Source organism: Alligator sinensis, unplaced genomic scaffold (genome assembly GCF_000455745.1).
Source record: "Alligator sinensis unplaced genomic scaffold, ASM45574v1 scaffold505_1, whole genome shotgun sequence".
Classification (NCBI taxonomy): domain Eukaryota; kingdom Metazoa; phylum Chordata; order Crocodylia; family Alligatoridae; genus Alligator; species Alligator sinensis.
Window position 1 is genome coordinate 829,230 of NW_005841940.1, and position 11,068 is coordinate 840,297.

At 46.1% G+C, this 11,068-nt stretch overlaps 2 protein-coding genes across 4 annotated transcripts in view; one reads left to right on the plus strand and one right to left on the minus strand.

Annotated features, from left to right (window-relative positions):
- Positions 1-1,463, plus strand: part of HNF1A (HNF1 homeobox A) — a 20,731-nt gene extending 19,268 nt beyond the window's left edge. Inside the window, exons 8-10 of the mRNA XM_006019845.3 lie at positions 114-235; positions 547-688; positions 1,298-1,463. Coding sequence (XP_006019907.1) covers positions 114-235; positions 547-688; positions 1,298-1,425 — 392 coding nt within the window. The 3' untranslated portion in view covers positions 1,426-1,463. The remainder of the gene's footprint in view (positions 1-113; positions 236-546; positions 689-1,297) is intronic.
- CUNH12orf43 (chromosome unknown C12orf43 homolog) lies at positions 820-10,697 on the minus strand. 3 transcript variants are annotated; one of them, XM_006019915.3, is made up of 6 exons: positions 10,469-10,697; positions 9,697-9,742; positions 7,291-7,389; positions 6,463-6,536; positions 6,118-6,208; positions 820-5,284 (listed from the first exon to the last, which is right to left on the minus strand). In XM_006019915.3, exons 1-6 carry the CDS (start codon positions 10,611-10,613, stop codon positions 4,894-4,896), a joined length of 846 nt encoding a protein of 281 aa, XP_006019977.1. In that variant the 5' UTR covers positions 10,614-10,697; the 3' UTR covers positions 820-4,893. The 3 variants fall into 3 exon arrangements, with proteins under 3 accessions (XP_006019977.1, XP_025055083.1, XP_025055082.1); XM_025199298.1 differs by lacking the exon at positions 7,291-7,389 and having other exon boundaries at positions 10,469-10,695; XM_025199297.1 differs by lacking the exon at positions 9,697-9,742 and having other exon boundaries at positions 10,469-10,650.
- Between the last annotated feature and the right edge of the window lie 371 nt (positions 10,698-11,068).

The window sequence follows — 11,068 nt, forward strand, 5'->3', positions numbered from 1 at the left end:
CTCACATGGGCATCACTTTAGCTGAGCTTGTCTCATCATTTAAGCCTTCTTATTCCTAGTTAAAACTCTCAGAGCTCCAACATCCACATAACTTTGTTTTCTCCCATTCCCAGCTCTCTATGGTCCCAAGTCAGAAGTGGCCCAATACGCACATACCGGCCTTTTACCGCAGACCATGCTGATAACAGACACGGCCAATCTCAGCGCCTTGACTAACTTAACGCCAACCAAACAGGTACCTTGGGATTTATGCACATGGCTTCATTCCCCTACCTAAAATCACAGCACAGGGAATGGTACCCTGCTCCTGCCAGCTCATCACATTTGGCGCACTATCCATGCTGTTCCAGCTGCCTTCTCAGTACCAGCTGGAGTAATGGTTACATGAGGGCAAGCTTCCCTGCTGTACCAGCAAGGCTTGCTGAGTCTCCCTGGAAATGGGACTTGCTTGCTGTTTCCAATCCTGCTTTTCCTGTGCAGCTGCCTATTAGGACTGCTGGAGATGACAGACATGACCCCTGCCCTGCTGTAACATTATTTTTCTAGGTGTTCACATCTGACTCAGAGAACCACACAGAGTCTGGAATCCACACACCAGTGTCGCAAACACAAACAATACATTTACAGAATCAAGACACGACCATTCAGCACCTTCAGCCAGGCCCTCGCCTCACCTCGAGCCCAGCTGGTAAGAACAAAAGGTGCTCCTCCCTTCCCTGCCAGCATCCTATCAGGTCAGATAACAGCACTGAGCACTCTGCAACAGGACTGTGCCAAGGTCCTGAAGGATGCAGAAATCTAGCCTACTAAAAGAAAGCTCTAAAACACAGTCCACAGCAAGAATTCTCCAGCACATCCAAACCAAAGTATGGGCATGGAAATGCAGCCTTTGGTGGAATTTGTACAAATGACTAACATTAAAGAATGCAGTCAATCCTACAGAAAGTATGCAGGACAAGGCAGGATGAGATGCCTTCAGGGACAGTATGGAGCTTTCCAGCTCCAGGAGGGCATTAAGCCAAGAAGCAACTACAATCTGTAGCTTTAAATCCCTGAGGATTGACTGTAACATTGTGCTTGGAGTCCACAACTGGACACAGGCATGCAAGTCTTTGCACATGGAGTGAGGGAAGAAAGAATAAGTCTTATGTGACAGGCAAAGATTAGGACCTACTCTCCAAGAGGAAGTCTGCTTACATTCCATGTTGAAAGGGGGAGGGGAGTTACAAAGGGAATAGGGAGCAGATTAAAGAACAGACTAGGTTCAAACTGTGGTTTTGTGCATGTGTTTTAACAGCATCCTCTAGCAGTCTGGTGCTCTACCAGAGCTCTGACTCCACCAACAGTCACAGCCACCTGCTGCCATCTACTCACAGCGTTATAGAGACCTTCATCTCTGCACAGATGGCATCCTCCACTCAGTAACCATGGGGACCAGCTCACGGGCAAGTGCCACAACCACATTTGTCAGGAGCAGTGCCATCTGGGTTTGCGAGTCACCACCATGGCTGCCTTCCATGGTGAAGAGAGTACCGTGGCCAAAGGCCTCCTGCCCCTCCACTGCCTTGTACAGACTCCTCACCTCCGTGTGTCACAACCTGGGAAACGGACTTTTTCAGGCACTGTGCTATGAATGCACACAGAGGGTGGATAATTCAGAAGGATAGGACTAACACCACTCGCTTCCACTGCCAAAGGAAACAATGACCACCACAGACATACCAGGAATCCTTGTAGCTGCCCACTGAGGATTTCTGCAGCACAGGGATCTGACTGAACTCTAGTAAAGTGTGAGGGGGTATAGCTGGGGTTTTAGCCCTCGGCAGGGCTGGGTGTGCATAAGCTTGTCCACTCCAGAGCAAACCCTGCAGGGAAGTGCAGAGCTGAGCTGCAGAATGCAGAGACCCTTAGATACTCCTATTGCTGCTGCCAAAGATAATGGAAACATGCTTGCGAGTGAGAGGGAGAATCACCTTGGTGCAGCCAATACAAAAGCTCAATTTCTACCCTTGAAACTAAGACTACTGAGAAACAAAATCAGAGATGGCATGGACAATTTGCTCAGTATGGGTTTACACACTGACCCTTACCATTTAACTTGATACCAATTTTATTTAGCTCAAACCTATTACCCACTCTAAAACAGCACACAGCCAATAGAAAAAAAACTGAGCACTTTCATTAGTTTTGCTTCATTTAAAATGCAAAAATTAAAGTTCAGGAGCAGGAAAGACTACTTAGTTCTCTATGTCAACAGATGTGATTCTCACCTCTCTTACCTTTCCCTGTGTGACCAGTGGACATAGCAGTATATAGGCCAGGCAAAAGAAGAGGTAGCCTGTCACTTTACAGCTACCTTATGGTTCAGAAGCTAAGCTCTTTAAGCTGTTTCTAACTTAACACCAGTGTCCTTTCCACCACGGACTGTGTATGAGTCTCACTGCCTGTGCAACATACACCAGCTCTTTTCTATAAAGATCACAGCATAGGTGGACCGGTATATTTAACATGTTTTGATCCCATCTTCAATCATTATCCTCACTATGACCTAGCTGCTACAGCTCTCACTCCTGTGAACTCTCAGAGGAACTAACATAAGCAAAGGCTTTAGGTTACTAGTTATAAACTCCTCAAATAATTCCTCTCCTCTCTTCTCATTTATGTCCTTCACATCATTAATGAGTTGCAAACAAATACAACAGAAGCCACAATAAGCTTATTTCCAAGGTTATAATGGAAGCTATCAATTCCAGTGTATAGAGGACAAAACCCCTACAGGGAAAATATGATCAAACCTCCAAAAGGTTAAGAAACAATGGAGAATAAAAGGCAAAAGGCATAAGTTGACAGTGATCATTAAGGCCACCACATCTGGCAATTTCAAGCATAAAGATGTAAAAACTGCAGTCTATACTGAGATTTTCTTGCTGGATTCAGATATTATCAGCCATAAGAGATTAATTTCAGTAATTGAAGTTCTTGGTGGAATTTGGTTTTAGAATTGCTCCCCCCTCTCCACTGTGCATTATCCTGTAAATATATTTAACTTCCAATAAATTGAAAAGAAAATCCTGTGAAAGGCTGTTGTACATTTAGCTTCTTGACTGAATAAATGACATCAACATTCAGGCGAATAGGGAAGATTCATATGCAAACTTCATAATGTTCAGAAAGTTAGTTATTGATCATTTTGATGATGGCTGTTAGGCAAACAGTTTTTGTTAGTGTATTACAATTAATTTACAAGCCAATACTCTAAATAGTCTTTTGGGTCTGAAATGCCAGCAGAGCTTTTCCTGGTTTGAAAAATACCATATTGTTCTGATTATAAGTGGACCTGGATATATGTTGAGTCCACATTTTCAGGGTCAATTTTAAGGAAAACAGCCTTTTCCTTGAATTTAGGTTTATAACTAGAAATAAAGACCTTGAACACTATTGCTTTTAAAAAAATTCCACAGGGGAATCAAATACACAGGGAAAAGACCAAGAGGGTTAAATAAACTAAAAAACTAAATAAAACCTGCCCTGAAAAATTTCTGACTCGGTATTTTTATTCCACACACAAAAATACCACATGTGCTAAAGTAAAAGGTGTCAGGGTACCCAATAAAGGGTAATCCTGCACAAGTGCAATTCATGGTTCTTTTGGAAAATCTGTAATCTTAACAATATGGTGTTTGGGGTCTAACAGGAGAAAAATATGTGAGATTTCCTGATGCACTACATGGGGCAGCATTTTCCTAGTTCAGTGGCTCTAGTCTAGCTTTTAAGGCTCCAGGAGGAGGGGAGAGGACCAATGGTCAGAGCTATTGAGACCCATAAGCCTCAAAAACACAAATAAAGATAGATAAAGGTATTCCCAACCCACCCAAATAATGGATTTTGACCTGCTTTATTAGAATTGCAGACCTCTATTAAGAAAATAAGAACAGTGGTGAAAACTGCTGAGTCTCAGAGAAATAAACTGACCTGACTGATCAGGTCCAAATAAGGACATAAATACAGGAAATGTCAAACTAAGCTGGAGAGCACCTGTTTCCAGTAATGCTACAGCACTGACCATCAAGTTACTATAAACAGCTGTGCACATAAAATCATGTGACATACGCAACCCTGCTGCAAACGTCCATCTGAGTGGAAGCACAGAGCACTTGTGAACAATACGTGATACATCAAATGAGACCAAGAGGTGTTGGCTGTTATTAAATTCTACTGCACGTGGCAGGTGTAATACTATGAAAATAAAGCTTCAAGGGGCATAGCTCTGAAAGAAACACGAGTTTATAACAACATACAACTGCATGCTCCTTCAGCAGCTGTTAGCCTGGGAGTCCAGGAGAATGCAGATGACAAGGGAATTAATAACACAGCAGGTTTTGATAATGTGATAGTGACTGCAGGAGATGTAAGTGGACTCCTAACACCCATCAGGATGCTATTGAATGAATCAGTCTCTGTCACTGGATGGAGGTGTTCATCTGTTGGTTCTGGCATGAGGTGACAAGAGAAGTGAAACAGAACTGATTCTCTGCTCCCATTTCCACCAAAATCAGCTTGTCACATATATGCTCAGACCGGATCCATTGTCCTGGACACCAAAAGGATCAAACCAGGGCAGAAGGGACTATGAATATGTCACTGTATTATCAAAGTCTGTGCAAAATACCACATCCCTCCAAGCAAGGTCTGCCTAAGCAACAGTGCAGGTATCTGCTCTGTGCTTGGTCTTCCATTCTGTTTCCCAATAGATGTCACAACATGGGCAGCCACTTAAATAAGCTCCCAATGCTCTGAAACCCTAAAATAGCAACTTTGGCAATTATGCTCCCCCACTGCCAGCGGAAGACATTCTGCAGGAACTACCTTTTGCTGTTAACGTTTCAGTGCCCTTCATCCATCCTGACCATCTGCAGTCTGTAGACTAGAATATGCATTCTCTTCTTTCCTGATTTTCTTCTTCTTTTTCTTCTTCACTGATCTGGCCTCTTTATATCTACCTTCCTGCCGCTCACGCTCTCCATTGCTAAGAATGGGACATAGAGCATTCTTGCTGGTCTCACCACACCTGACCGCTTCTGGTATCTGTTGATCATTATCACTCTCTCCTTTAACTTTCTTCTTCCTTTTCTTCTTCTTCTTCTGGTTGTGCTCTGTGCACTCTTGATTCTGGGCCTGGTTGTAGTCATGGGATATCCCAGGAAGAGCACTCTGCTTCAGGATGTCTGCTGCTGATACAGCAGCCTCTTGGCACCTCTGCCATTCCTGGTCACTGTCTAGTTCACTGAAAGAGTTACAAGAAAAGCAGGAGGTAAGTATGTTACATGTTCACCTTGAATTCAGCCAAAGCACAGAATCCAAGATTCCAACATCATCCTGTTTGAGATTTGGATGAACTCAATGCTTTTGAGGCACAAAAATCTATTATAGAAACTACTTAACCAGTCTGTAGCCTAAGCTGCTCTTGAAAGCTATTGTGCTTCAAGGGGGGATACACTCAAAGCAGGAATACATCTTTCCAAGCATATTCCTTGTTTCTATTTAAAACAAATTAAAAGATTTTTCTAATGTAGAGAAAAAAATTCCTTCAAACCAGAAGTTTGAAAAACTTTTCTTCATACTGAAAAAAACACAAGTTGTATGAGCTAACACTTGAAAACAAATTTGGAATAAATTTAAAAGTAGAGATGAATAGAAGATAGTGAGGTCTGTATTATGCAGAGTTCTGAGAAAAAAGAGGGTGTGGATTATTATATACTTACTAATAAAGAAACACAAAAGCCTAACATCAAGTGAAACATAACGGAACTGTCAGAGACCGAAAGGAAGAGAAGAAAAGAACACAAGTCCTTGTAGACATTGACTTGGGTTAAAAGAGCACATTTGTCTCTATGGGGCAGATTGGATGCATCTTTAAATGTTATTTTTTTATTTGATAAGTTGGATTCATTAATAAAGTTACAAAAATAAAAATCTTTTGACAAATTCAAATGTAAATGCAATAAAAACTGATTACTTGATCCCTGCAGCTTTCAATTTCCTGAGCTGTCTCAAACCAATCTTTTAAAGACAGATGGAATCATGCATTAGAAACAAAGTATCAGTCTAACATTTCACCTGGAACTGGAAGTTCTTTGCCTCCTGGCTGAGTGGGAAGGTTCTGATTTTCCACAATCTCCTGGGACAGATGAGGAGAATAAACGAAAGCCTGAAACATACAGAAAGGGAACAAAAGGCAATAATGGTGTCAACCCTGACATGACTAGAGTCCCAACCAGCACTAACATGGCCCTAAAGATCTCAGAGGTGTTAGCATGCCATAATATCAAAGCAACCCAGAAATTCTTGTGATGCACATATTCAGAGCAATGTGTGAGCTAGCAACGGAGAGAAACCAATACACTTGTCCATGTCTGTTTAATAGTTTCCACCAACACAACAGTATCTGTGCTTGGAACTTACCATCGTCTTCAAAGTCAGCAGCTTGTATGGAAATCCATCCACAACGTGGTGAACCCTCCAAGACAGTGATGCAGCTAGAGGGAAAATCAAAACTTGAATTTAGGAAAGGGGAAAAGGATTTAACTTTGTGCAGCAAACACAAGAGAGTTGGACATACTAAGAAATAAAAGTTAAGTGAGAAGTTATGTGATTTTTTTAAGTGGCTTCACTTCAATTCTTCACTTCTGAAGTGATCACAATAGAGCAGGTTCACTCCCAACAAAAGCGTGACACACATGAACTGCCCAACAACATTCCAAGCAGCCAAGCCACACTGAACACTAAGACATTTAGTTCCCATTGGCCATATTTTTGCATTAAAGTACAGCAGCAGCAAACTGCAGCTTAGTGCAAAATTTGGGCGTTGCAAGGATAACATGAAAAGAGATCAGAGTTTTTAATAACCAAATTTAAAGTCAGCTCTTAAAAGGTGGAAGCTCTGGTGAATGTAAATTTTGCTTATTTCTTTTCCAGTGCAGAATATACAGCACTGAGGATAACAGAGAAAGGCAGTATCAGGTTTTCTACCTCAGCAATGGAAAACTGAACAAGGGTGAGGTCAATTTATAAGCATTTGGAGGCCTGGAGTAAATGCAAGGGTGGAGGAAACAAGAGCAACAATCCTTCCTTAATCTCTAAGAATTTTTCCCATGGCAAAAAATGCACTTAAATCTACAATGATTCCTTCACCTAGCACTTCAGGAGCATTCACACAGCTTTAGTTAGGAAAAAGCCTAAGTCTTTATTTGATCTCATATTGCAAAGTTTTGGTTACCCATTTGCAGATACCTGTCTAACATTGCTCCCAGTTTCTTTGCAACATGTGCTCTGAACTCTGGTGTGGTCTGTAACTCGTTCCCGTCTTGGTCATGATCATTCACTCTCTGCCTGTTTAAAATAAAAAACAACAACAACTGTGGTCTTCTTCAGGCCCTGTGATCCTCTGTTGTTCTCAAGTAAGTGACAGGGGACCGGCAATGTGACAGAGCATCTTGTGCCTTAAATAATCAATTTAAATCCAATTCAGATAAATAGTAAACAAAAGCAATTATTATAAAGAGAGCTGTTCATTAGCAGATGTTGACTTAGCCTAGTGGGCTCAGGACGGTTCCCAAAGCACACATTACCCAATTACCTCCAACATGAAATCCATTATGACCTTTCTTCCCTTCATTGTAGTGCTGCAGTCACTGGGGGTGGGGTTGTGCTGGACTCTTCCTGACAGGCTGGGCTGAGCTATGCTCAGGGTGGGCGGTGGTGGTGCTGGGAGGGGCTACGTGGGGAAGGGGGCTGCAGACACCCCAAAACTTGCCATAGCCTCACCATAACCCTTCCTCCCAGCACTGCTGACACCCACCTTGAGCACAGCCCCCACATACCAGAGAGCCCGGTGCGGCCCTAGCCCCAGCCCGCAGCGGCCACTCACCCCACCTGCGCCCCATGCAGATCCAGGGGCACACGCCTTCCCTGGGTGCACGCAGCAGCCATCCACTCCACCCCACAACCCCTGGACAAGCCATGGCTGCGTGCATGCATGGGCATTTATCGGCCACATAAGCCTGATTTCCAATGCACTCAATTTTCTTTATATTGGTGCCAATCTGACATTGGACTTTATATTGGTGCCAATCTGACAGAGGCTGACTTAATGTCAGCCTAATGCAGACCTGCCTTAACTCGGACGTGCTTGTCTTTGCAACCATAACCTTCTTTTAACGTAACTTGTGTGTGTGTGTGTGTGATTTCCTAGCTTCATCTGAAAAAGCAAATTGAAGAATAAATTCCCGATGTGGAATCAAACTGGGTCAGTAACAGTGTTCCTTCTAAGTTGCACGCACGCACAGCTGCGCACAAGTAAAAATGTTGCTGCGCACCCGCTTGGAGAGAAGCTGGGCTTGGAGTGCGGCAGAGGCACCGGGGCCGGTATAGGACTGGGGTGGGGACGGGAACAGAGACAGAGATGGGGATGAGGACATGGCTGGCACGGGCTCCACCGGCTCCGGGGAACTGCTCCGCTCCCCCACATTGCCTCAGGGAGCGAGGAGGCACATGGCATCAGGGCTGAGGAGTGGAGCAGTTCCCCGGAGCTGGCAGAGCCTCACACAGGGCAGGCAGTGGCTCCTCCCTGAGGTGAGGCAAGGTGGGGACGAGGGCTGGGGGCTAGCGCAGGCTCCGCCGGCCCCGGGGAACTGCTCCACTCCTCAGCCCTGATGCCATGTGCCTCCTCGCTCCCAGAGGCAATGCAGGGGAGCAAAGCAGTTCCCTGGAGCCAGCGGAGTCTGTGCCAGCCTCCAGCCCACCTTGGGGAGGAGCTGCTGCCTATCCTGCTTGAGGAGTGAGGAACTTACCTTTGCCTGGTGGCCAAACTCTGCCCACTCTCACCTGGACACTTACTTTGGGACACTTACCGGCAGACCACACCATGCTGAAAGGGGGAGGCGGGACCAAAGCAACACTCATGGACTGCTACTCCTTAGAGGGAACATTGGTCCCTAACGGAATTGGGAGAATTCTGGCACTTGAGCTAACAGAGTAAGTCAGGGATGTCAAACTCTTTTGGCCCCACAGGCTGGATTAGTGGTGTGGGACTGGTCCATAAACCAGAGGAATGATGCAAGGCTGGCCCCACGGGCTGGATCAGGCCCATTAATAACCTCCCCTCTCTATGCTGTACACATAGTCCCCATTCTGACTAGTTTGGGATCTGGCAAGAAGCAGCCCAGCATCCTGGACACTTAGCTGCCATCTCAGGAACAAACCAAGGTGCTGCTGGGGCTTTAGCACTGGGGGTCTCACCCAGGCATCTGAATCTGCCACAGGAAGGTCCATCATCAGAGCCAGATTCAGGGCAAAAGCCTGCAGGCCAGATTGCAGGCCATGTTTGACACACCTAGAGCAAATGACAGCCTCAGTAAATTGTCAGCCCCCCTGAAGATCTGCCATTAAGGAGGGAACACTGACTAACAGAAAAGTAGCCAGGTGATTTCACAGACATTTGCTGACAGCAAAGGAATGTTGAGACTCAAGAATCTTGAGCTCTATTCCAAGCAGAACTTTACTAAGTTATAAGCAATGGGGAACTGGTTTTAAGAAGGCAACTGTTGTGCAACTATAATGATAGGCCACCATACTACATCTGCTATGACAGCAGCACTTTTCTTCACTGAAAATGGACTCTGAAACCAGGAAAAATACCTGAGACTTGGCTGAGCTGATGGTAGCTTGTCTGTCCTTAAGCCACCTGACAAAGCAAAGCAAAATCAAATTAGAATGATCCAAAACACCCATAATTCCCATTTTGTTGCAAGTGATTTGACAGAGTATAAATCCTTTTGAAAGACAGGACAGGGGTCACATTCAAAGAATACTGCTATGATCTGAAACTCTTCAAGCTGTACATAAAATGGCTTACATCCCTGGCTAAAACATAACCAGAGTTTACACTGGATCTATCCACTGAAGAAGGAAAGTATCCTTACGTGGCAAGAATCCTATAGGTATACAGTATATTTAATTTATAACATTTATGACCCTAAAAGTGCAGCATGCCTTGTTAGCACTGTCTGCGAGATGGAGCCTCATGGAGTGCCAAACTTTTAAATGTTTAGTTCTGAGGTAGGACAAACACACCTGACAGGCACCCTCAGAGGTAGGACTAGACACAGGAGGAAACCACAGGCAGAGGACAAGCCAAAGATTGACCGACAATTTAGCTACTGATTAAGTAGCTCAGGAATTGTGGCTGGAAAGAAGAGCTGGCCACCAGGCCAGGGGCTCTCAGGCTTCATGGATGCTCAGCCATGGGGCGTTTGGTTTCAACATCTGCTAAGGTGATGGGCCGCCACGGAGCGGGACAGGACCCTTCGCCAACGGAAAGGGATCCGGGCTGGGCAGGGCAGGGAAGCCCGGCCGGACCCCGCCACGTGGGAGAGGAAGAACCCGGCCAGGTCGGTGTCCAGCCGCCTACCGCTGCTGGGCTCCGGCCGTCCCGTGGCTGCCCGCTGCCCCGCCGGGTCCCAGGCGGCCTCGCGGAACCGCTCCCAGTCCTCCGCGCTGCATCCGCTCTCCGAGTCCGACCCGCCCGCGCCGCTACCGCTCGTGGGCGCCGCCATCTTGGGAGCCTCCCCGGCCGCCAAGCATTATGGGACTTGTAGTCCAGAACGGCGCTTTCCCTCCGCAGCCCCTGCGGACGGGAGCCGGCTTGTCCGCGGGAGCTCTGCGCTCCTGCCCCAGCCTCTTTGGCAGGGTGTCCTCCCGCCCAGCAGTGCCCGAGTTGCTCCAGGGACCTGCTTTCTACCTCCGTCCGGATAGCTAAGGCTGCAGCCTGCGCCCTGCCCAGCTTCAACAAGCGGCTCCGAGAGCCCAGCCTTGCGGGATCTGCCTCTGGCTGCGAGGGTCCCGGGGAGAATAAGGGACAAGCGATGCAGAGCTCAGCATAGCAGGGAATGCACGAGCTGTAACAGCTCAGGGGCCCTGAGGAGAAGGGGAGACCCGGCAAGCTGGGAAGCAGCAGTGGAGTCCTCAAGGACAACCTAGGCAAAGAGCCTGCTGGCAGTAAGTCTGGCAA

Excerpts from the sequence above, each read along its gene's own strand:
- CUNH12orf43 (XM_006019915.3), bottom strand. The coding sequence starts at position 10,613 with ATGGCGGCGCCCACGAGCGGTAGCGGCGCGGGCGGGTCGGACTCGGAG. Across the intron at positions 6,209-6,462 it reads TGCTGACTTTGAAGACGATG|GCTTTCGTTTATTCTCCTCA; the intron begins GTAAGTTCCAAG and ends TGTATGTTTCAG. Across the intron at positions 5,285-6,117 it reads CAAAGAACTTCCAGTTCCAG|TGAACTAGACAGTGACCAGG; the intron begins GTGAAATGTTAG and ends TAACTCTTTCAG.